The sequence below is a fragment of the Mastomys coucha genome, unplaced genomic scaffold (genome assembly GCF_008632895.1).
Source record: "Mastomys coucha isolate ucsf_1 unplaced genomic scaffold, UCSF_Mcou_1 pScaffold1, whole genome shotgun sequence".
Lineage (NCBI taxonomy): Eukaryota > Metazoa > Chordata > Mammalia > Rodentia > Muridae > Mastomys > Mastomys coucha.
In genome coordinates this window covers 24,682,144-24,704,680 of record NW_022196891.1, presented here as the reverse complement: position 1 = coordinate 24,704,680, position 22,537 = coordinate 24,682,144, and the positions used below count along the sequence as shown (strand labels likewise).

The following is a 22,537-nucleotide window of genomic DNA, read 5'->3' as shown; positions in this document are numbered from 1 at the left end:
AATTACCATGTTCTCAAGGACATTAGGAGTTTTTTTCTACTTGGTTCTTCTTCATAAAGTACATATTATTTGCCACAAAATAAAAATGCTATACCATATAAAGCTTGCTCAAAGGTAGTTGATTCGCTCTAATGGAATGGATTGTTGTTTAATTATAGTCAAGCTCTTATTTAGTCTACACATCATAGATTGCACATGGGGAATATTGTCTTACAAGATAAAATTTTTAACATTTTGGAGCCTAAAGATTTCTATTAAAATTTTTAGGACAAAGACAATTATTTATCAAAATTAAAAAGCTAACAACATATGTACATTTAAATAATACATTTTTTAAAGTACCCAAATTTTCAGATATGTCCTGCTATGTTAACTAAAATAAACTCTCTCTCTGGATACCCACCTGTTTGTGGGTTGATCAGAATACTGCCAGGTGGTATGCCAGTTGCTTCCAAGGGAAGCAAAAGGAAGCTAGTGCTAGGAGATGCACCTTGACCACTGAGGCCACCATCAAAGGAAAGAGAACTGTGATTGCTGGCTGCCGGGTAGATGACAGGTGCGCCATGAGAAGACTGGCTAAGAGCTGGACCTGGGAGAGGCTGCTGGGTGTGTGAGAGAGAGCCTGTAGAGGACCCTACACTACCTGAAGACTCAGACCCTAGGAGAAGAGTAATGGAGAACATGGAGTTACAAAAAGAAACGGCATATAAAGATACAAGTTTAAAAAAACCTAGTAATACAATTCATAATATACAACATGCAGTTACAACGTGACAGCAATGGCTACTATAATTTACTGCCTGGTGGTTCTTTTAGCTTATCCTCCTAAATATAATTTTAATATAGCAAACTGCAGCACAGAAATTGTCAGAAAAATCCTTGCCAAAGCATGCAATTACCAAGTTTACAGTAACCCAAGCCACAGAAAGCCAAAGAAACATACTATTGACACTCTCAAAAAGGACACATTATATACATTTTAGCATTTAAATTGAAATCTTAGGGATTTACAGGTTACAAATTCTACAGGAAAAAGAACTTAGCACAACCAAATGTCTAAAACCTTACATTTCAGAAACACTTATCTATAACACAGAAAAATTAAGCACGGTGTGGGAAACAATAAAAATGATAAATTATCTACTAAAAGAAGCAACTGCCAGGCTTCACTACAGAATTTCATCTCAGTTTATAACTAGAGCCTTCCTAGAATGTAAACTTAATACCCTTTCTTTCTTTAGCTAGTGACAGAAATAGTATGAAAAATATTTCAAATATTTATGTTAACACCAGCTTAAAATTTATCTCTTACCATACTTTATCTAATCTCATGGCTGAATTTTGATTGCTCTGACTCAAAAGTCTATCTCACAGGGACTGAGCTGTCACTAACTCAGAAAGCATGAAGCCTGAAGGTGGATAATGAAACGTACAGTGCAGACTCAGATGGTGCTTGTAGTTAATTAGGTTGTAAGGAAGGGAGCTGCCCTAGGATAAAGGTTCCAGTATGATACACTACACAGAATGCCTTCTGAAGAAAGGCCTTATTCTAAGTCATATTAAAATGACACTTAAACTCTATCACTTATCTTCTATCTTTTTCCTGAGACAAAGTTTCTTTGTGTAGCCCTAGTTGTCCTAGAACTCAGAAATCCACCTGGGGGAACATTATCACTTTTACCTATTATAGGATTAAAACATTCCACTGACTCTTACAATAAAATAACACGTTATTTTTAAAATTTTGTTTTTACGCTGGAGAGATGGCTCAATGGTTAAGAGCACTGACTGCTCTTCCAGAGGTCCTAAGGTCAATTCCCAGTAACCACATGGCGGCTCACAAACATCTGTAATGGGATCTTATGCCCTCTTCTGGTGTGTCTGAAGACAGTGAAAGTGTACTCATATACATAAAAAAATATTTTAAAAAATTTTGTTTTTACTTATTATTATTATTATTATTATTATTAATTATTACTGTGTATGTGTATATGGAAAGTGTACTGACTGGCTGAGCAATCTGAGTGGCCACAAGTTATTACAATGTTTTCGTAGGCCAGGAGTGATGGTGTGCCGTTTTTAACTCCAGTGTCTGGGAGGCAAAGGCAGGTGACTCTTGCACTCTCTAAATGACTTCCTCACAATGTTTATTTTCCTTTGGTTATAACTAAAATGCAGTATACACAGATAAGTAAACAAATTTTAAAAACACTCAAAATTTACTGACTTTAGCAGCATTGTATTATATCAACTAAGATACTTTCAATAGATTTATATTTTAAAGTGGGAATGCAATTCAAAAGCATTAGCAATTTAAAGCATTAAAATATTAAACAATATTATTGCCTCAATATACCTTCAAATTGTAATTGTAGAATACTCATTTTAATCCATACAAGCTAGAGAGAAATAGCCATTTCTGACTTCCATGTTTATTTTGAGATTAAAAAAATAGACATATATAAAAGACACATGAGATTCTATATGCTCTGCTCCTTAGTGAAAATGAAATTAGCTGCTATGACCAATGTATCTGAGTACAGCGGCCAGAAGAGCCAGCAGATTACTTACATCTCTATTTAGAGTTGTAGGTATATTATTTCTCTTTGGTTTTTTAAGTTCTTCAAAATTTTCTCAGAATTTTATTCATTCCTTATTGGATAAGTCATGAAAAATGCACCCAGTATCTGACAGTGTGGAATACATCTAACATTATGCAATCCTAGGTAGAAGCCATGCTTTCCAACCATAAATAAGCAATGAAGAATGCCCACCTCCTACACACAAGAAGTGAGCCAGTGAGCTACCATATTACGTTTATATAGCAACCAGACAAGGAGATTTTTACTTCAGTTTATAATTCTATCTCCAGGTCAAAATGGGTCCTAATGTCAATATGGCAATCACTTCTCGGCTTTGTAGGTGTCTACAGAGCGGAAGGTCACGTTACATTGTGGGATAATTAGAACCATGTGGCGAGGAGCTAAGACTTGAGGCAAAGTAACATTCTGACTGCACAGTTCTCTTATACCTGTTTTGGAAAGCCTGCCTATGCTTTTGCTGCTTCCAGAACTATCACCTCTTGTCAGGACCGAGATTCCGCTAAAGCTGCTGGCTTTGGTTACAGCGGGTTTCAGGTTTCGGAGGGAGCTATCTGAATCTGTGCTGCTCCAGGGCCGTGGCTCTGAGTATTTCAACTCATTTTCAGTGCTGCTCTGATGGCTGTTTGTGGATCGCCCCGAAGCATCTTTATTAACTCTGTAGTTTAGAAATAAAACATTGAAAAGTTAATTGGGCGCACTGGGAAAGAAAAAAACCAATTTTTTAAATGTTGTCTAGAAAACATGCTTCTATACCTAAATATCTGGCGCCTCTGCTGGGTACCAATAGTGTCCTCATCTTGGATTCTGTCGGCATTTTAATAAAACATTTTAATTGTTATTAGCATCAACTAGATAATAACTAGAATAGATACTAAAATTTTTCTTACCTTTTGTCAATAATGTAGTTTTCTTGGGAACACAGGGACTGGGAAGAAAAGGTAACAAGTTTGTCAAATAAACAATGTCATCTGTACACCAATGGTAACAACAACAACAACAACAAAAAATCACATATAGTAACTTTAAGAGTATACTTCTAAGGACTAGAGAGATGGCTTAGTTGCTAAAGGCTAGGCTTACAACTAAAGATACAAGAATATTACTTACAGAAGATTCATGGCTTGGAGACACTATGATTATTTTTAATAGATCTATCTTAGGAGTCAAGAACTTCAAGAATGAATTTGAAATTTCAATAGCCTTCTTAAAACGGATAACTTGTTTTATTAATCATATATCTAAGGTTGACAGATTCTAGCTAATTCATGAATATTTGATTAGTGGTGACCAAAAGCTAATGAAAGGACTGGCAAGTTGGCTCAGAAGGTGTAAAAGCACCTGCTGCCAAGTCTGAAGGCCTGAGTCCAAGCCCTATGACGCACACGGGAAAGGTTAGGAGGAAACTTCTCAAAGTTGTCTCCTGATCGTCCTCCTCACACATATGCACACATTCATGGATAACAAATGAGAAAACAAAATAAAGACGGATTGATTCACTGTATAGTACGTGACTATTTCTATTTATGGCAGTGTTAACATGGAACATATGAATAAAGCAGAGAATAAACAGACAGGTGTTAAGGACTTATAGTCAAATTCCTGTTGTGCTGTTGATCTAAGTCAGGTAATAGTCACATCTGTTTGTATTACTGTTAAAGAGTTTTGTAGTTACCAAATTCTGCCCTATTCACTCACATTATAGAGCAGAAAGCTAAGCAAGCTCTATACATTGTAATTCTCCCATCTTTCATGACTCCTTGACACAAGGGTCAGGAACAAACGGCCAACCACCTGTTTTTACGAATAAAGACTTACTGGAACAACAACATAACCATGTATTACGGTGGCTTTCGTACCAGAGTCACTTTTGAGCACAAATACATGGCTCACGATGCCTAATATGGATTACACAGCCTTCTGTAGTAAGACAGAAACCTGCACCCGACATTCAGCTACCTTACCAAAGGTTTAGGGCCAAGGCGCAAAGTTCCTGAGTATTTCTCCAATCTAAAGCCCCCACTTATGGCATCTGCCAGCTGTGCTCTGGCTACTCTAAAGCATTCGGCTCTTTGCAGTTCGACTTTCCCCTTCCCTGAGAGCTGCCGGCTTGAGCTTGGGGGCTCTCAGAAGCTTGTTCTCCCATGCTCTTCCTAGTTTGACTCTGTAGTGCTTCTCTCTGCTGTGAGTCTATTACACCTTCATGTGTCTCTGATTCACACAACTTGTCAATGGCAGTATGCCATCTAGCTTATAAAATATTGAAGGAACATTTCTCTAATATAGATGCTGAGTTCAGCAGACCTGAATTAAATTTCCTAGTCAGCCATTTTCTAGGTCTATTTATTCTAGTTACTTTGCTCAGCTTTCTATCATCCCAGTTTTCTTATCTGTAAAATACAAGTATGATCATACAGACTGGAAAGGGACATTTAGTAGATTATGACTGTCCATGTATATGGCCTTTAGTGTCCAGCATAGCACTTATAAAAAATGCTCAATATTATGTACTACATATAGCAAATTCTTAATCGATGGTCTAAATTCTGATATTATTTACTGGTTTGTTTTGCTTTTAACAAAGGGCACATCTCTTTCTCTGTTATAGGAATCACACATTATATTCATTTACATCATATCCTTGAAAAGTACTAAGTACTGCAGAGAACAGGTGTATTATTAATGTTGGTAAAGCCAAATATACATAAAATAATTTGTCATGCAGATGTCTCTAAATATCATCACTTATAAAGCAGATTATGACTATTAATCTAAAAGATCAACTAACTTTATTTTATAAGACAAGTAAACTTAACTTAATAAGTAAAATTTAAGTTAACAATGTTAAAAGTTATATAAATAGCAACTTATTCCCATGCTCTATTGATCCCTGTGGTCCACTTACGTTCAATTTTGGTAAAACTTCACTCTTTTGTTCCAGTGTACTATCAAATTCACATGAACAAAACACCTATTTCAAAAACATGACCTAATGTGTATAACCAATATGGTTAAAAATAATATGAACAATACTACTTGGGGATAGAATATATAGAACACATGAAGTCCTAAGGGTAAGTTGGCACATACATCTTGAGAAAATATTCGGTCTCTAGCTCTCTGGTATTCTTCTTCTCTTTCTTCTATAGATTTGCTTCTTCTGTCATCTTTTAAACGTATCCTCATCTAAAGAGGGAAAAACAATTGATTATTAGGAAAATGAAATACTGGTACATTTAAAGCTTGCACTTAAAATAATGTTCCATTTTTCTCAAGATTACCTGGCTATCGTCTTTGTCAAAGCTAGAGTTATCTCTCTTAAGGATGTATCGTTTTTGAAAGTCTTCACCTCTATCATCCTTAATATGTTCATTAAATTTCTGATCAGGTCTGAAAAAAAGAAACAAGACAAAGGAACAACAAATTCAATGTACAATATTTAAATAAAAGTGAAAAATACTATATGCATTGTAATAAAAGTGTTTCAATTTATCAGTGCTGTTTAAGAATCACTTTATCATAGTAGGATTCTTATGAGAAAATGCAATTCTACAGAGGCCTTATTAAAAACAGCATGGGCTTTGTCATCAGACTGTTGAAGTCTAGCTTTTTAACACAGTACTGGCTTTAAGATATGTGTAAGTAATCTTTTTCTTCCTATTTTCTCATCTATGAGATGGGAATCATATACTTTATCCACCCAATAGGGTTATTCTAAAGATGAAATGAATTAGTGATTGAAGAGCCCCTCTTCAATGAACTACAATGAACTCTGTCATTGTAAGAAACCCCGAGGACACTGAACTTCAAGTGGCTAAAGCAACTGTGAAAAGGTAAGACGGAAATGTAAGGCTAAGCCACAGCTGTGGGACTGTAAGGCTGACACCTCATCTATGCTACAGGGACCAGGAAAAGGGTAAATACTGCATCATATGCATTACACTCCAATAGTCTTCATGGCACAAAGTGACAGCAAGCAAGTCATTTTCTACTAACTCAAACAGGTTAGATAAAATGAGCTCTCATGTAGAGGTTAACACTGGAATCTAAAGCAATGACTGTGGAATTTAGTAAATATTCTGTAGCACAATTTTTTTCCCCCTCAGATTAGAAATGGTCCAAATTTCACTAAGATCCACAAGACAGATAAATGATAAAGGACCATAGACATTAAACTTATGTAAAAATAAACTCCACCAATATATTATCAGCTCTAATAAGTCAATTTAATCAATATACAGTGACCTATTACCATTTTACACTAGAATTACTCCTTTGAAATACACAATATATAACATTTAATATATCCAAAGAAAGTCTACTAAATTCTCTATAAAGTTTCCTTTATGTATAGTTCAAAGACATATTCATATATATACACATAAGCAATATGAGAATATCATGAACAAAATTTCTTTTCTATGAGATAGAGTCTTATTGTGTTGCTCTGGCTAGTCCAGTACTTGCTCTGTAGACCAAGCTGGCCTTTTGGCCTTTAACTAAGAGAGTTTGCCTGCCTCTGTTTCTGAGTGCTGGGATTAAAGGTGTGTAAGACCATGCCTCATAAGCAAGAAATTTTATTCATAAACCCAAGCAATGACATTTCAGCAAACCAAGACTAGACATTTCATTATAAATAGAATCTAAATACCATGGATAAATACTCGCTCCAATCTAGTGACTAGTTTCTTCCTTTTGCAATAGGGTATCATTGTGTAACACTGGCTGGTCTGAAACTGGCTATGTAGACAAGGTTGGCATCAAACACAGAGATGCCTACTGCTTCTACCCACTAGGTCCTAGGATTAACAGCATGTGCCACCACTCATCTCAATCTACAAAATTTTAATAAAACTCTGGAGTTGACTCCTTCTAAATCTGACAAAAGATTTTAAGATGAGAATTATCTAAGCAAGATGAAGAAATTTGTACTGTAAAATGATGAATGAAACAGAGCAGATACTTTAAAAAAAGGGAAAAAAATCTATATCAAAGTAAAGGAGAAGATAAGAGCACAATGCTTCATGACCAAAATGATGAGAAGTCTGCTTTCTTTGGGAGTTTGAAAGGTTATACACTTAGTCCTGACCATAACAGTATGCCATTTTTCACAGGATTGCTTCATTTTGCTTCATTTACTTTTATTTCCTGTAGTTGTAGCTATGTGAGAGACTTTTGCTCTAAAAGTGAACTCTACAGTTTAACCAAGGCCCTGGCAACTTTTCTAAGAACAGCTGGATTCCCACACAAAATAATATTGGCAGGCATTTCAGCTAACCTTAAGACTGTCTTACCTCTTTCTTTTAAAGATGCCTGAATTTACTGCCCTGCAATCGGCAACTTCCCGCTCCATTGAGACACCCCAGTGGACACTCGGTTGTTGACATCCACAACACCACTGGTTCAAGGCTGGAGCGGGTAATCTCCCTATGAGGAAAAGGTAAGTTTGTTTTTATTCAGTGTGGAGCAGATCTCTAAGGTTTTCTGATTTACATATCCCAAAAGATATTAAGAAAGAATACAGTGTAACTTCAATGATCTGAAACATTATAATTATATTAACCCATAATTTGTAAATGTCTCTGCTTAACTAAATTTTGATTATCTTTACAAACTGAACCCTTAAGCTTTTCTGACATTATTCATAGAATTCAAATAACTGAGGTTACACTGTATTGAAAACCTTAGAGAGTTGTCAGTCAAAAATGTTAGTCAAAATGCCTGCTAATGTTCATGTGTTTGGGCATCCAGCAGCTCTGAGTAAGTTGAAAGGTACTGGTTAAAGACAGTACACTTCTAGCCACTCTCAGTCTCACCTGTACCTGACTGTACACTACCCTATTTTAGTCACTATATAGTTAGCTGGGAAAGGATTGACAAAGGATGATTTTATAAGACAAGTGATCAGACATGATGAAATAATATCAGATTTGTATTTTCTAATAATTTATATTTTCTAATAATGACTTATAAGGAATTTCTGTCAAAGATACCTTTTATTAATTTTAGTCATAAGAAAAGTCATTTAAAATATGAAACACACCTATTTGGTTGACAAAGAGATTGTCTGAAATGGAAGAGCCTCAATTTTGCTTCAGCAAGCAATATGGCAGCTATACGAGCAAAGGCCATGATTATGGAAGGGACTAGATGAATTAAATATAACTATGTAAAATGAATGATACATAGACAAACTCTGGGGAATACTTGACCCCAAGAAAGCAGGAAAACAATGAAGTGAAGAACATTGTCTGTGGCACTTGACACTGATGGCTACTTAGTACCTTAGCTTCTTTTCTACTGTAGATGAAATGACACCATGTGTGGTGGCACAGGCCTATAATCCCAGTGCTTCAGGACTTTTTTATAATTCAAGGGGCTGAGCCCAGGTCCTTGAGCATAGCTCGGCAAGTGTTATACCACTGAGTCATATACTCAGCTTTTTAAAGCAATTGCTTTTAAAACAAAGGGTTCTTTCTAAGCATCAAAAGTTTTCTTCAGTAAATCAGATATTGCCCAAGAAAGGAACACAGTAATAAGGAAGTCACTACACTAGCCAGGAGTTCCAGTTTCTTCAGATTTGAGGTAGAAAAAGGAAGAAAGGAAGACAGACCGACAGACACAAACAAACTAAACAGGATTTTGAAAATGATAATAAAGTAGTAGACTGAATGTAAGAATGTCAAAACCTGTTTACTGCTTCTTTTTTAAAATTATTTAAACAAATTCCCCGAAGGTGGTTATAGATACCTAAATTAATTTTAAAAATTCATTAAACAGGGCTGATAGCATGTGCTCCAAGGTTGTTGTTGCTGTTCCTTATCTGAATCCAGGTGTCATTTTGCTCCTAATGAGATAAATGTACTTTTGGCTCTATTGCATGAAGGGATCAGGAATCACTGATTAGATGGAAGGTGCTGTAGGAAGGCAAGTATTAGTCCACAGACAACAAAACTGTGTACTTACATTCTTGTGTTGCTAGTTTTGTTCACTATGACAGACTTCCCACTCTGATCAACATTGTGGTCTAATCCAAAGTAGGCAGCCACTCTGTGTAATAGCATTCTGTGGTAAGATGTCATCGGGGGAAACTTCTTACGTGGGGACCTGACAGGAAAGCAATCTCTGATTTAGTAAGTCAAGGAGAATTACAATGACAATCTCTTTTCTTGTTAAACGTGAGAACTTACTCATTATTACCAATGAAATCTAAAATTTCTTGTTCCAATTTCAGCAGCATCATTCTGTCCCTGAAAGAAAGTATGAAGACTCTTACATGTAAAACTGAGCATTGAAGTGTAACCGACAGGTTATAAATTTACATAGCTAATTCCCTCTCTAAAAACAACACATTCAGAGATATCATAAGCTCAATATTAGAGTATTTTACAAGAATTCTAAAAAGCAAAAGTTGTAAGAGAATGAAAGATCTTTTTATGGTAGCACTGTAGACAGGACAGTGTACATCCTAAGAGCCCAACTATGTTAGCTCTACAGAAACAGTGTACTAAAGAACATGAGATGCTAACAGTAATAAGGAATGCTCCCAAGGGGATCCAATGCACTTGCTCCTCATTCTGTTAAGTTGCTACTATTAGATTGAGAAATTTTCTCATAAAATGAAAATGAAGCAAAGACATTCACTATCTATTAAATCAGTACTCAAATAAATTATTGGCATGTGCTTCTTTGGCAACCTAAGGTCCTGTCCAGGTTACTTAGGCCATAACATGTCAACTATATCATTCCTCTTGGTTCTAATACACTGAGAATATGGCTCTAGCTCACTGCACATTTCCTGTTCACATGAGAAACAAAACAAAAACCTCACAGAACTTAAAGCTAGAAATAGTGTTATAGATTGTTTGTAAAGATGTTAAGTTCAAAAGAGCAAGGCCTAAGGAATTCTCTAAAATAAATACTACAGAGCAGAACCTTCTAAAATTTACACAAGAGCTGGTAGCCTCTTCTTGGGTCACCTGAAAGCCTGTGCACCAATACTGAGTTTGATTCTCCCCATGCATTGCAAAAGAAGTCTTATAAAACAGAATAATTTTAGTTTAGTCAATTATTCAACAGTTAACTGATTATATTTATAATATGTACAAAAGAGAACTATGCTTATAAAAGATTTCAAATTCAAATCCAAAAATATGAGTACATTTTAATGCAAATTCTAGTAATATTTTATTATTCTTTGCTATTTCTCATCTCAACAAATGGGAAAACCTTCTATTTAGAGTGGAATGACAGACTGAGAATTTTAATTGACTACAATCTATGTGTTTGTGTGTAATGGGGGGAAGCAAGAAAGAGAGAATTAATACCATTTATCCTGGTGTGCATATATATATGCACACACATACAGATACACATACAGAGGTCCAAGCTGGGTTGTCTTTTTTGATGACCTTCTCCCTTTTTTTTGTGAGACAGGATCTTTCACTGAACCTGAAGCACAAATTTGTTTGGCTGGCTAGTGAGCAGCTAAGATTATTCTGTATCAAAAAAAATTTTTTTTTATTTGTATATATGTTTATGTATGAATGCAAGTATGTAGATGCTCTTGGAAGCCAAAAGTGGTATTGTATTCCCTGGGGCTAGCGATAATAAACTGCCCAATGCGAGTCCTGGGAGCCAAATTCTTTTCCTCTGGAGAAGCATGAGTGTTCTTACCCTTGGTGCCGTCTGGCCAGCCCCTAAGCTGAGCTGTTCATACCAGCGCTGGATCTAAATGTAGGTGGTCATGTTTGTTTGCCATCTCTTCAGTTCCATTTTTTTCCTACTGATTTCTTATTTTTTTTCCCCTTCTTTTAAAGACAAGATCTTATTGACTTGTCCAAGCTGGCCTTGAACTCAAGTTGTAATCCCAAAAGTCCCTGAATTTGTGTTTCTTCTGCCTCAGTACCCATTAAGTAGCTGGTATTACAGACCTGCACCATCAGGCCTATATATCTTTTGTTATTTTGTTTTTAAAGAGTCTTGAGTCTTGCTACGTAATCTAGTCTACCTTCACATTTTGCCTACCTTTCCCACATGAATTCTTGGATTACAGGTGCACACAACTGCATCTACCACCATCCCCTATGCAATTCTCCTCCTGAGTTAATTATTGCTGACAATTTTGTCTACCTTCTTTGGTTCCACTGCCACACTCCAGGATCTAAGCAACCAGGATTTCAACACTTTCTTTGTTCTGGTCTAACCTGTTCTACCTGGAGCATGCATAACAATCTTTAAGAATACTAGGTTACCACAGCATTCCTTTGGTTTAATCTATCAGAAGTTTGCCATTGCTCTCAGAATGCAAATTTTGTAGAAGGCCTACAAGATAAGCATGATCTAGGCTTCATTTTCTGATGAAATCACAAAATGCTCACTATTCTGGATTACTTCTGTTCAGCCTTGCTCCTTAAGTATCTCTTGTCCTATGTTATTATTTAAGTTGTTTGCCCAGAAGAACATCCTTTTATATGCTCTTAAACTCTTCCTTTGTACAGTTATAATCATATAAATATACAATTACATAAAATATGTAGGTTCATAAAAATTGTTTTGCAGGAAATAAACTATTTCATATAAAGTATTTGCATAACCTTCTTCCATTAAATTTGGGGGAAGGACAGAGGATTTTTTCTTTCATAGAAATTACCCCATGAAACAGACACAATTGCTTAACTATTCCATTTTCTTATTCTTAAGAAAAAAAAATAGAACTATTTATTTTATTGAGTGTTTTGCCTGCATTTACATCTGTGTACCATGTGTGTGCCTGGTGCCTGTGGAGGACAGAAGTCATCAAATCAGATGGAATTAGATTTATAGAAGGTATGATCTTAGGCGCTGAGTCATCTTTTTAGCCCCTAGGTCCTCTTTTTTCATCTGAACTTTTGTGGTCAAATTACTTTGAGATGATATAATTTTCAGTAACTTTTCCATTTTTACAAACTGTCTTACTAAAAACAGATAAAAATTATGAAGCAGCAGTTTACTTAATAGAGTTCACAGTGCACTTAAACTGGTTTTCTGTATATGAAATTATCTGACTGAAGATATATGTTCTTTGGGTTGAATGTATTGCAATTAAGAGAAAAAAAATTCTGTGGCACTTGACACTGATGGCTACTTAGTACCTTAGGTTCTTTTCTACTGTAGATGAAATGACACCATGTGTGGTGGCACAGGCCTATAATCCCAGTGCTTCAGGACTTTTTTATAATTCAAGGGGCTGAGCCCAGGTCCTTGAGTATGTTTCAAGGACAAGGGAAAGAAAACAATCGGATCTCTAACAGTTCTACAAGCCGCCGAGTCAGCCAGGCTTTCCTCCCTAAACGGTGACCTGTGCACTGCAGATGATATTTGTATCATTATCATCTCTACCCATTATTTTAAACTAGCTTTCCACAATAACTTTCCAAACTTACTCATGATGCTCTCTAGTCACTGTAGTAGATTGAGATCCTAAAAATTAAAATCTATAAATGAGGTTGGTATTGGATATAAGCTAAAAAAATTAGCTAATATATGCAATCATTAAACCCATAAGACAAGGATTTCCATCAAAATAACATAAAACCAATTAGTTAAATGAGGAGCAATAATCTGTGGGTTTTCAGTGTTCTAGTCATTGTAATAAAACTAACTATAAAGACAATATGGCAAATTTAGCAAACAGAAAGCCAACAATCTAAAATGGCCCCTCAGGTTGCCTGCCACTCAATGCTTTATGCCCCCGGTCAAATTTCTGCAGCGTGTAAAGAACAGTGGTGCAGCATTACTCCAAACAAGGAATTTTTAGGTGTACTTAACAAAAACAGAACTAAATATGAGCAAACCCAAATTACTTAAAAAAAAAAAAAATCCTTTACCAAGGTTATTCCAGTGCCTTGCTTCCTTCTCCATTAGTCATACTATATAGCTGCCTGCAATACTTAAATTACTAAAATGTAATTAATGTTACTTAAATGTAGGTATAAAATCAAAGTGTAAATTTATATCAGTTATAACTCTATGAAACATACTTTTCAAGTTTCTTGCCTCAAGTGTACAGTAACTGGCTAGTGAGGCTTGTAAAAATATTTCTTGCAATCAGAAAAATCTAGATACTTCATCATTTACCAGTTAAATTAAGTTCAATAGTCTGAGAATTAAAATAGAAAATGATTTAATGATCTAAAGAAAAAAATCTGAAGGCCTTGGGCTATAGCTCAGCTTAGCATACATGAGGCCCATAGTTTAATCTCTAAAACTGCCAAAAATGAAAAAATAAAAAATAAAAATATAGTCCTAATGAAAATAGCTCAGCAGGTAAGAGAGCTTTCGGTCAAGCCTGATGACCTGGTTGGATCTACATACACACACATATTTTTATTTTACATGTGTATATGATTGTGTGAATATATACTGCCCATGTGTGTGGATGACCCGTGGAAGTCCTAAGAGGATGTGGGATCCCCAGGACCTGGAGTTACAGGCATTCATGAGCTGCCTGCCTCATGTGGGGGTTGGGCACTGAACTTGACTCCTGGAATCGGAAGGAGCAAGCACCCTTAACAGCTGAGCATTCCCTAGCCCCTCCTCTGCTTCGTACAGCAGCTGAACAACCTTCCTCACAATATTTGTTATACTTTAATTATTTAGTATGTGTCTCTAGAAGAGATAGTGAATATCATGCCTTCCTCATATTTACATATGTCAATAAGTTTTTCTTCAATGAACTAATAAATCTATCTTTCTACTGAGAAATACATTTAAAACAAGAAAGAGTCATGCAGAACAGCTTGTCCTCTTGTTCACTTCATACCTATGGTCCTTCAGGTTACATCACTGTAGTGAGACCACTCTTGAAAAAGTATTTTTTTTATTTTTTGAGATTGTAATATAATTACATTACTTCCCCTTTCCTTGTCCTCATTCCAAACCTTCTTTTGGTAGATCTCCTTCAGAGCTAAGTCCATAATTGAACATCAAGTGGGTAGTAGACTCAGGAAATCCTGAATGTGAGCAATAGCTGACAATTAAGCTAGAGCACGTCTCAACAGCGGTCACCAGGGACCACAGGAATGACTCACGTGATCTCCCTAGAGCTCCTCCTACAGACAGTCTCATCTTTACCCCTGTGACCTAATGACCACACTGGGAAGTTAGTAACTGGAAGAGAGGTTCTCATCCATGGGGCATTTTACCCCGAGAAAGTGCTGGTGTGGTGTATTGTGGATAATCTTTTAGAGGCCCTAAAAGACCCTGCCAGAAGTTTAAAACCAATCACCTCCTGTTCTGGGCAAAATGGATTTCATAATTCAAGTACTTGAGTCAAATGAGCCCTAAAAAGCTTTTGATCGGAAGTTTCTATACTAAACAAGAAAGGAAAAGATTTATTCATATCGAGTGAGTAGATATGGTTCTTACTCAGATGGAGTGTGTTATGGAAAGATATATGATTAAATCTATCTCTTAATCCCATTAAGAGTCTATATATATCTGTGAATTCCTATTCCTGAAAATGCCTAAAGAACAGGAATGATTCTCAAACCATGAAAACATGTATAATGCAAAGATAAATACATCTGTATTTAGTAGACAAATATCTCAGTCCTAAAAAACTTAAAGTTACTGGTATATTCCTTCTAGTTGCAATCTTATCCTAGTATTCAAATTCAATAATAAAAAACATATATAGCAAGATTATGGTAGTCTAGAAACAATGTAAACCTTATAAATTTAATTTTTACCTGGGATTGTTTTTTAATGTATTAACTAAAAATTCATGTAGATCTATGCCAGTTGAATCAGTGTATTCTTGACTGGAATCTAAAAAACAACAACACAAAAACCAAGTATAAAGTTGTTTGAACATAAATCCCTTTCCCTTTTGCACATTATGCCTACTTTACGTAAAATGAGGTGTCCCATGAAGAAAAAAACTGATGAAGCAGGAAAATGGAATTAATGATGAAGGCAGATGGCCATTATTTGTTAACCTGTATATATTTTTCATGACATGGGCTATTATAACTGCATGTACATACACATTCTTATATAAGTCTTTACAACATACTAAATTTATACTGATTTCTTTAATGATCCTCATGTACTTATCACATTCTCATGCTCAAACATGTTACCTTAGATAAAAAACTGAGGGGATTGGAAAGATGGCTCAGTGGTTAAGAGCACTGACTGCTCTTCCAAAGGTCCTGAGTTCAACTCCCAGCAACCACATGGTGGCTCACAACCATCCATAACGAGATCTGACGCCCTCTTCTGGAGTGTCTGAAGACAGCTACAGTGTACTTACATAGATAAAAAACTGATTTTAATAATGTTTCTAACTGTAGCAAATTTAAAAAGCCTAACTAACATGAATGTACCTAAATAAAACAGTAATCTGGAAGGTAAGAATTTTATTTCTAAAATTATTTAAGATTCTTGAAATTTTATTTCAAAGATTTTTCAAATAATGTCTATGTATTCCCTTTATCCTTACAATACTGATCAACATAATAAATAACTGCTCATAAATAGAGCATTTTTATTGAACTCAAATGTTCAATAATGAAGATCCTTAAAACTTTTTATGAAGACAAACATTCTAGGGCTTCCAGCAATATTCTTAATATAGTACCAGTTTCTGTATTGATAAGGAATTAGTGGGTAGTGATATACTTAGTGAAGCCAATATTACACAAACTATGATTTTGGCATCTGGATATGAGTGAGCTCAGTAAGAGATTTTATATGATCATTTTCCTTAGTAACTCAGATTTATGTTACAATTTTTGGATGGACAATCTTGACATTCTATATATGTATATCCATGATATAGCAGATGAGTAAACATTATATTATTCCTCCAGTCTACTGTGTCATTTTTAATACAGATGTGACATGTGTCCTTCAAAGGGTAAAGAATTATTGATAATGAAAATAAACTCTTATCTAAAAAAATAAAAAATAAATTACTAACCTCTTGATAACATTTTTCTGGGTAATTTATCACTGGCTTTTTCTTTATCTGTTTCATCTTTTGAGGGCTTTTCTTCCTTTTCAAATGATTGTGTTAATTGTATCTGAATTTTCTCCTGTTGGAAGGAAAAATTAGTTACTCAATGATAATATTAGCTGATTCAGTATTAAGTATCAGCACTTCCTAAGTAATTCAAAACTGTATGAAGGACTAAAGGAGAAGAAATTTACATTTAATCCAATTAAAGATTCTAAATTAGAATGTAATTTAAGCCAGGTGTGATAGCACAGGCCTTTAATACCAGCACTCACAAGCAGAGAGACAGGTGAAGCAATGAGTGCTGTGAGTTCAAGGCCAGCCTATTCTACATAGTTAAACCCCATCTCAAAATGAACAAACAAAAAAGAAACTTAAAATGTCTTGAGGAAAACAAAAAAACTTAAAACAGTATGTTCAGCTAGGCATGATGGCACATACCTTTCAACCCAGCCATCAGGAAGCAGAGGCAGGTGTATCTCTGACAATGAGAAAAGTCTAGTCTACACAGTGAGTTCCAGTCCAGCCAGGAATATAAGGAGATACTGCCTCAAAACCCAAGCCAAAACTACACCTAATATGTTCATTTGAATTTATCAATTAAAGCATATCTTCACAACTGTTTTGGGGAATATAAATTTTTCCTATTTAGTTTTTTAAAATATTTATTTATTCTATATATGTGAGTACACTGTTGCTGTCTTCAAACACACTAGAAGAGGGCATCAGATCACATTACAGATGGTTGTGAGCCATCGTGCAGTTGTAGGGAATTGAACTCAGGACCTCTAGAAGAGCAAGCAGTCAGTGGTCTTAACTGCTGAGCCACCTCTCCAACCCCTCCTGTTATAGTTTTCGTCCATTTGTTTACAAAACACTCTAGAGGTTAGTACTCAGTTCTTCAGCTACTGTTCCGATACCAGTCATGTTATCAGAAATGTGTTAGCATCAGGAAGACAATTAACACAATTCGGTTTCTTTTTGAGATAGAGTCTAAAGTATCCTAGGCTAGCTTTGAACTTGCTATATAGAGGAAAATGATTCTGAACATCTAATCTTGCCCCCTTCTCCCAAGTGCTGGCATTACAAGTGTACAATACTATATCTGATTCATGGGGTACTAGGTAGGAATGGCACCCAAGGTTTTGTGCATGTTACAAGCACTCAACTGAACTACACCCCCAGCCCAAATTTAGTTTCTTGAGTATCCCATATGCACACACTGCCTTTTTTCTCTTTCAATACAAATACAATATAAGCGGAAAAGTCTTCAAACTCCTGGCACCTGTTTTCTCACTTAAACCTCATGTATCACTGAGACTCCTTCAATCACCACTCAGCTGCTTTAGGAAGGTATCAAGTAAGATTCTATTTCTTCCTGACGCAGAATAAATTAGCCATAACCAAAATGGAGGATAATCTTATGTTGAAAATAATATCATTTATTATTAAAACAATTTTAGAACCAGCCAGCATAGGTTATTAAAAAATCAATTTATATATCCTGAAAGGCAAAGATCCATATCATTATTTATTCAGGCAAAATTAGAAGAAATATACAATAAAGACAAAAGTGTGACCTATTTTTAGACTAAATTACACTTTTGTTCACTACTTCACTTTTCTGAGTAGTAGGAGGAGTGGCTGGTAACCCAGAGGATGCAAACAACATGATTCTCAAACTCGCTGCCAGCACAAGTTCTAGTAAACAACTCCACCACACATAAAACAACTGTTAGTAGAATTTCCATTTTATATATGTAAAACAGCAAGATAATTAGCGACTTTTTTTTTTTTTGTATTTTTCTTAAATTCTACCTGAGTTGAAATTTTAGAGGCTGTGGATATTGCTCAGTGGCAGAATCATGCTCAGAATAAACCTTCAACACTGTCCACGGGCAATCTCCACTAGGACAATGTCTTCTCTGTGTTGCTTACCAAACAAAGTGGCAGTACGTACCAACCAGTATGCCTCATTTATCACTTTACTTACTAAGCTGTTTCTGTTTCTAATTCATCGCATAGTTTTCAGATGTTTGTAAATGACAACAGAATTAATTTTTAATTTTCTTTCTTTGCAGCTTCTTACAGCTTGGGGGAAAGCCCAATGATGATATCCGTGTAGTAAGAAAGACTCCACATTGAGTTCTTAGACCTTGATTAAAAGGTACTTCCAATGAAAAGCAGACTTAACTTCTAAATTAATTTATAGATATTAAATTATTTAATTGAAATGAACTCTATTTTAAAATGCTAGTAGAGAAGGCTAATGTCTTGTCATCTGCTGACCTTGATCCCAGTACTTGAACAAAAGAAACCCATTCTGAATGCTGTAGATACAATGTAAGTCCTTCTATAGATAACTGGAACATTTACACAGGAAGCACAATTCCTTACACTTTACTATGAAAATGATAACATTTGTGATTAAGGTCACTTTCCTATTACAAACTCTTATCTCACATGAGTGACATCTCTCTTAAAATTGCTTCTTAACCTTTTTTATAATGAGTATTACACCATATTAATTCACTAAAAATTAACACAATGAGTGGAAAAATTGTTGCAAACTGTATAGCATCAACGACTAGAACAAACAGCAGAATACTCATTTTATAGTTCCCTTTTAGGTGTATGTTAGTCTATTCCAGGCATGAAAAAGAGGATTCTTCTTTAAAGAAAAAAGCATCTTTTATTTAGAGAGGAAAAAAGATTATCGAAACTAAAATGATCATGTTTAAGAGAAACTGAAAACAACACAGTAAGTGGGGTAACTGAATTCTGACATAACATCTTATTTAACTGGTATAACTCCTCTTAAAATGTAAATATATAATCTGTGATCAACACACACACACACACACACACACACACACACACACACACCTGACATGTCTCCTAGTAAGTATTTTTCAGAGGAATTCCTACTACGTAGGGCGTGCGTGTTTGCGTGCATGTAATATCATAAGGCATCTCCCATTGCCCCCCCAACATTTTTCATATAAGGTAAAATAAACAGAGTTACAAGAATCGTGATAGTTTTCCTCAGAAGATACACACTTCTCTGTGTCAATACACTCTTGAATGGCCATTTCCTCAACCTTACTGGATCATAAATGGTACAGCATTTTATCAAGAGAATGAAGTGAACTTTCAAAACACAATCCATGAACCACCATATAGTTGATTATGACTTATAAAAGAAATTTCCGCTGGTGAGATGGCTCAGCGGGTAAGAGCACTGACTGCTCTTTCGAAGTTCCTGAGTTCAAATTCCAGCAACCACATGGTGGCTCACAACCATCCATAATGAGATCTTACGCCCTCTTCTGGTGTGTCTATATAATAATAAATTTTAGAAAAAAGAAAAAACCTTTATGGTGCACGCTTTTAATTCCAGCACTTGGGAGGTAGAGGCAGGCAGATTTCTGAGTTCGAGGCCAGCCTGGTCTACAGAGTGAGTTCCAGGACAGCCAGAGCTATAGAGAGAAACCCTGCCTTAAAAAAAATAAATAAATAAAATAAATAAATTTCCAAACCAGGCAGTGGTGGCATACACCTTAAATCCTAGCACTCGGAGGCAGAGGTAAATGGATCCTGGAGTATGAGGCTAGCCTGGTCTACAGAATGAGTTCCAAGACAACCAAGAGCTACACAGAGAAACCCTGTTAATAAAAAACAAACAAACAAAAAGAAATTCCTTAAATTTTTTTGTTTACTTTTGTATATGAGTGTCTTGCCTGCATGTGCATCTCTACACCACATGAGTCTGATGTTGTGGGGATCAGAAGAGGTATCAGATCCCTTGAAACTGGAGTTATGAACGGTTGTGAGCTACCACGTGGATGCTAGGAATCAAATCTGGATCCACTCCCAGGAAAAGCAGCTAGTCCTCTTAACTTCTCTGAGTCATCTCTTCAGCCCATAAGAAAACTCCTAAAAATTAGTATTTCAAAGAACAATTTTATTGCCTTTTCCCTTTCAGAATATGCCATACCTCAAAATAGCCCTACTAAAAACCAGCTATGTAATGTTTAATTACAAAGCAACTACATTCTGTAAAACAAAGTATCCAGAGGTTTATGCTTTAAAGTATTCTACAGGCAATAATACTCATTATACATTTTGAGAGTATTTTTGACTGTGCTAGGAAAATATTACTGCCAAATATATTTTAATAAACATATATATTAAGCACACACACACACACACACACACACACACACACACACATTTTTTTTAACATAGGTCCAAGGGAGGATCACAAATTTTGGATACCTGAACTATCAAAAAAGATTTTAAAGATTATTATTACCTGCAATCTATTTTAAAATTCCCCCTTGCATTTTAGAAATAAAAAGTAATGATCTATAAAAGTAGGACACATTATAAGCATGTTATAACTAACTTAAAACATTTGTGTGAATCAACAAATGTAAAAATTTTTGCTTCAAAAAAATCTTTTTTTTAGAGATAAAAGTGTTTTTGAGAAAGGGCTCACTGTTTAGCTCTGGATGGTCTGGAATGTGCTAAGTAGACCAGAATGGCGTACTCAAGGAGATCCACCTGACTCTGTTTCCACAGTTCTGGAGTTAAAGGTATATCCTACTATTCCTCTGACAGTAGCAAATTTAAAATAGATGTACAAGTACAACATGGCAGAACCTTTTCCTTTCGAAAAAATTTGTCATGGTTTCTTAAATAAGTACAAGTTGTCTCCACTCTTTAGAAACGTTAAGTTGCCCAAACCCTTCTTCTAAAGTAGAAGGCACCTACCCGCAGTTACCATGCTAATGGTCATCAGCAGACTGAAAACGCCATCCACAGTACCAAACCAATAGAGAGAAAAATCAAAGCAGCAAACAGAATACAAGATTCAAATTTTGGTTTGCCTGAATCTTACTATCTTATGTTCTATAAGAACAGACAGAGTTAGAAGTATTAAACAACTACTTTAGACTCATGTAAAAGGGAAACTGGCTTTAGAGTGCATTCAGGCTAACTGAACTATTAAGCAGAAGCTGGGGTAGTTTCCAGAGAATCAACAAGAACACAACAAATCTCCAAACCTCACAATCAAAAGGGGAATTATATCATAATTATAGCCACCGAAAGTACTTTAATATTGAATACTTTAGAATAATAACATAACTTTATTAAAGTCACATTCCTAGGTAATCATATAGTCTCAAAAGTTTTTCCAAATGAAGAATCTCTATTGTAAGCCTCAGAACAAAGTAAAAACTTTTCCTAATTCATCTGGAACAAGTATAAGCAAATCAGTTTCATTTACTAGAAATAAAAGAATATATATACACTCAATTTTCTTTTTTCCTTTTTTCTTTTGTTTTTCGAGACAGGGTTTCTCTGTGTAGCCCTGGCTGTCCTGGAACTCACTCTGCAGACCAGGCTGGCCTCGAACTCAGAAATCCGCCTGCCTCTGCCTGCCCACTTGAGATTAAAGGCATGCGCCACCACTGCCCAGCATACACTCAATTTTCATTGAACCATATGAGAGAACATCTCCAGATCCACCAAGTCTTCCAATGATTTCTGTTTTGCTTTGTTGTTTTTACCTGGGTCTCCTGGGATATGTCTGCTGCAGGGGGTGGTGGAGATTCTTCACACACTGCAAGGCTCCGAACTAGCTTTAACTTGGAGCTTGACTAAAGAGAAGTATTTAAAATTAACGCTACATTTCATGAATTAGGGCATAGTCAAAAGCCCACTAGGAGTGTCTAAATTTCTTTTTAGTTTTCGCCACATATAAAAAAGTAGATGAAATGTTTGTTAGATATATCATTAAATACCACTAAGCCCCCTTAAAATTGAAAATAAACAATTGAAGTTTTAAAAATTATAGCAATAGCAAGAATGGGAATAATTCCAGTTTCAAATTTAACAAATGGTAAGAAAGCGAATTTTCTTTATAGTT

General features: G+C 35.5%; 1 protein-coding gene across 11 annotated transcripts in view; it reads right to left on the bottom strand.

Moving 5' to 3' along the window:
• The window catches only part of R3hdm1 (R3H domain containing 1), a 137,392-nt gene that overhangs the window by 50,612 nt on the left and 64,243 nt on the right, over nucleotides 1–22,537 (bottom strand). For 6 of the 11 annotated variants that reach the window (XM_031381056.1, XM_031381060.1, XM_031381067.1 and 3 more), the window contains 11 exons: nucleotides 22,179–22,268; nucleotides 16,567–16,681; nucleotides 15,332–15,410; nucleotides 9,791–9,850; nucleotides 9,567–9,707; nucleotides 5,882–5,990; nucleotides 5,691–5,786; nucleotides 3,491–3,528; nucleotides 3,357–3,407; nucleotides 3,032–3,258; nucleotides 404–658 (listed from right to left, as the gene is read on the bottom strand). In XM_031381056.1, the coding sequence (XP_031236916.1) occupies nucleotides 404–658; nucleotides 3,032–3,258; nucleotides 3,357–3,407; nucleotides 3,491–3,528; nucleotides 5,691–5,786; nucleotides 5,882–5,990; nucleotides 9,567–9,707; nucleotides 9,791–9,850; nucleotides 15,332–15,410; nucleotides 16,567–16,681; nucleotides 22,179–22,268 (1,261 nt within the window). Of the gene's footprint in view, nucleotides 1–403; nucleotides 659–3,031; nucleotides 3,259–3,356; nucleotides 3,408–3,490; nucleotides 3,529–5,690; nucleotides 5,787–5,881; nucleotides 5,991–7,894; nucleotides 8,028–9,566; nucleotides 9,708–9,790; nucleotides 9,851–15,331; nucleotides 15,411–16,566; nucleotides 16,682–22,178; nucleotides 22,269–22,537 lie in introns of those variants that run through there. The other 5 variants (XM_031381062.1, XM_031381070.1, XM_031381078.1 and 2 more) reach the window with 5 other exon arrangements.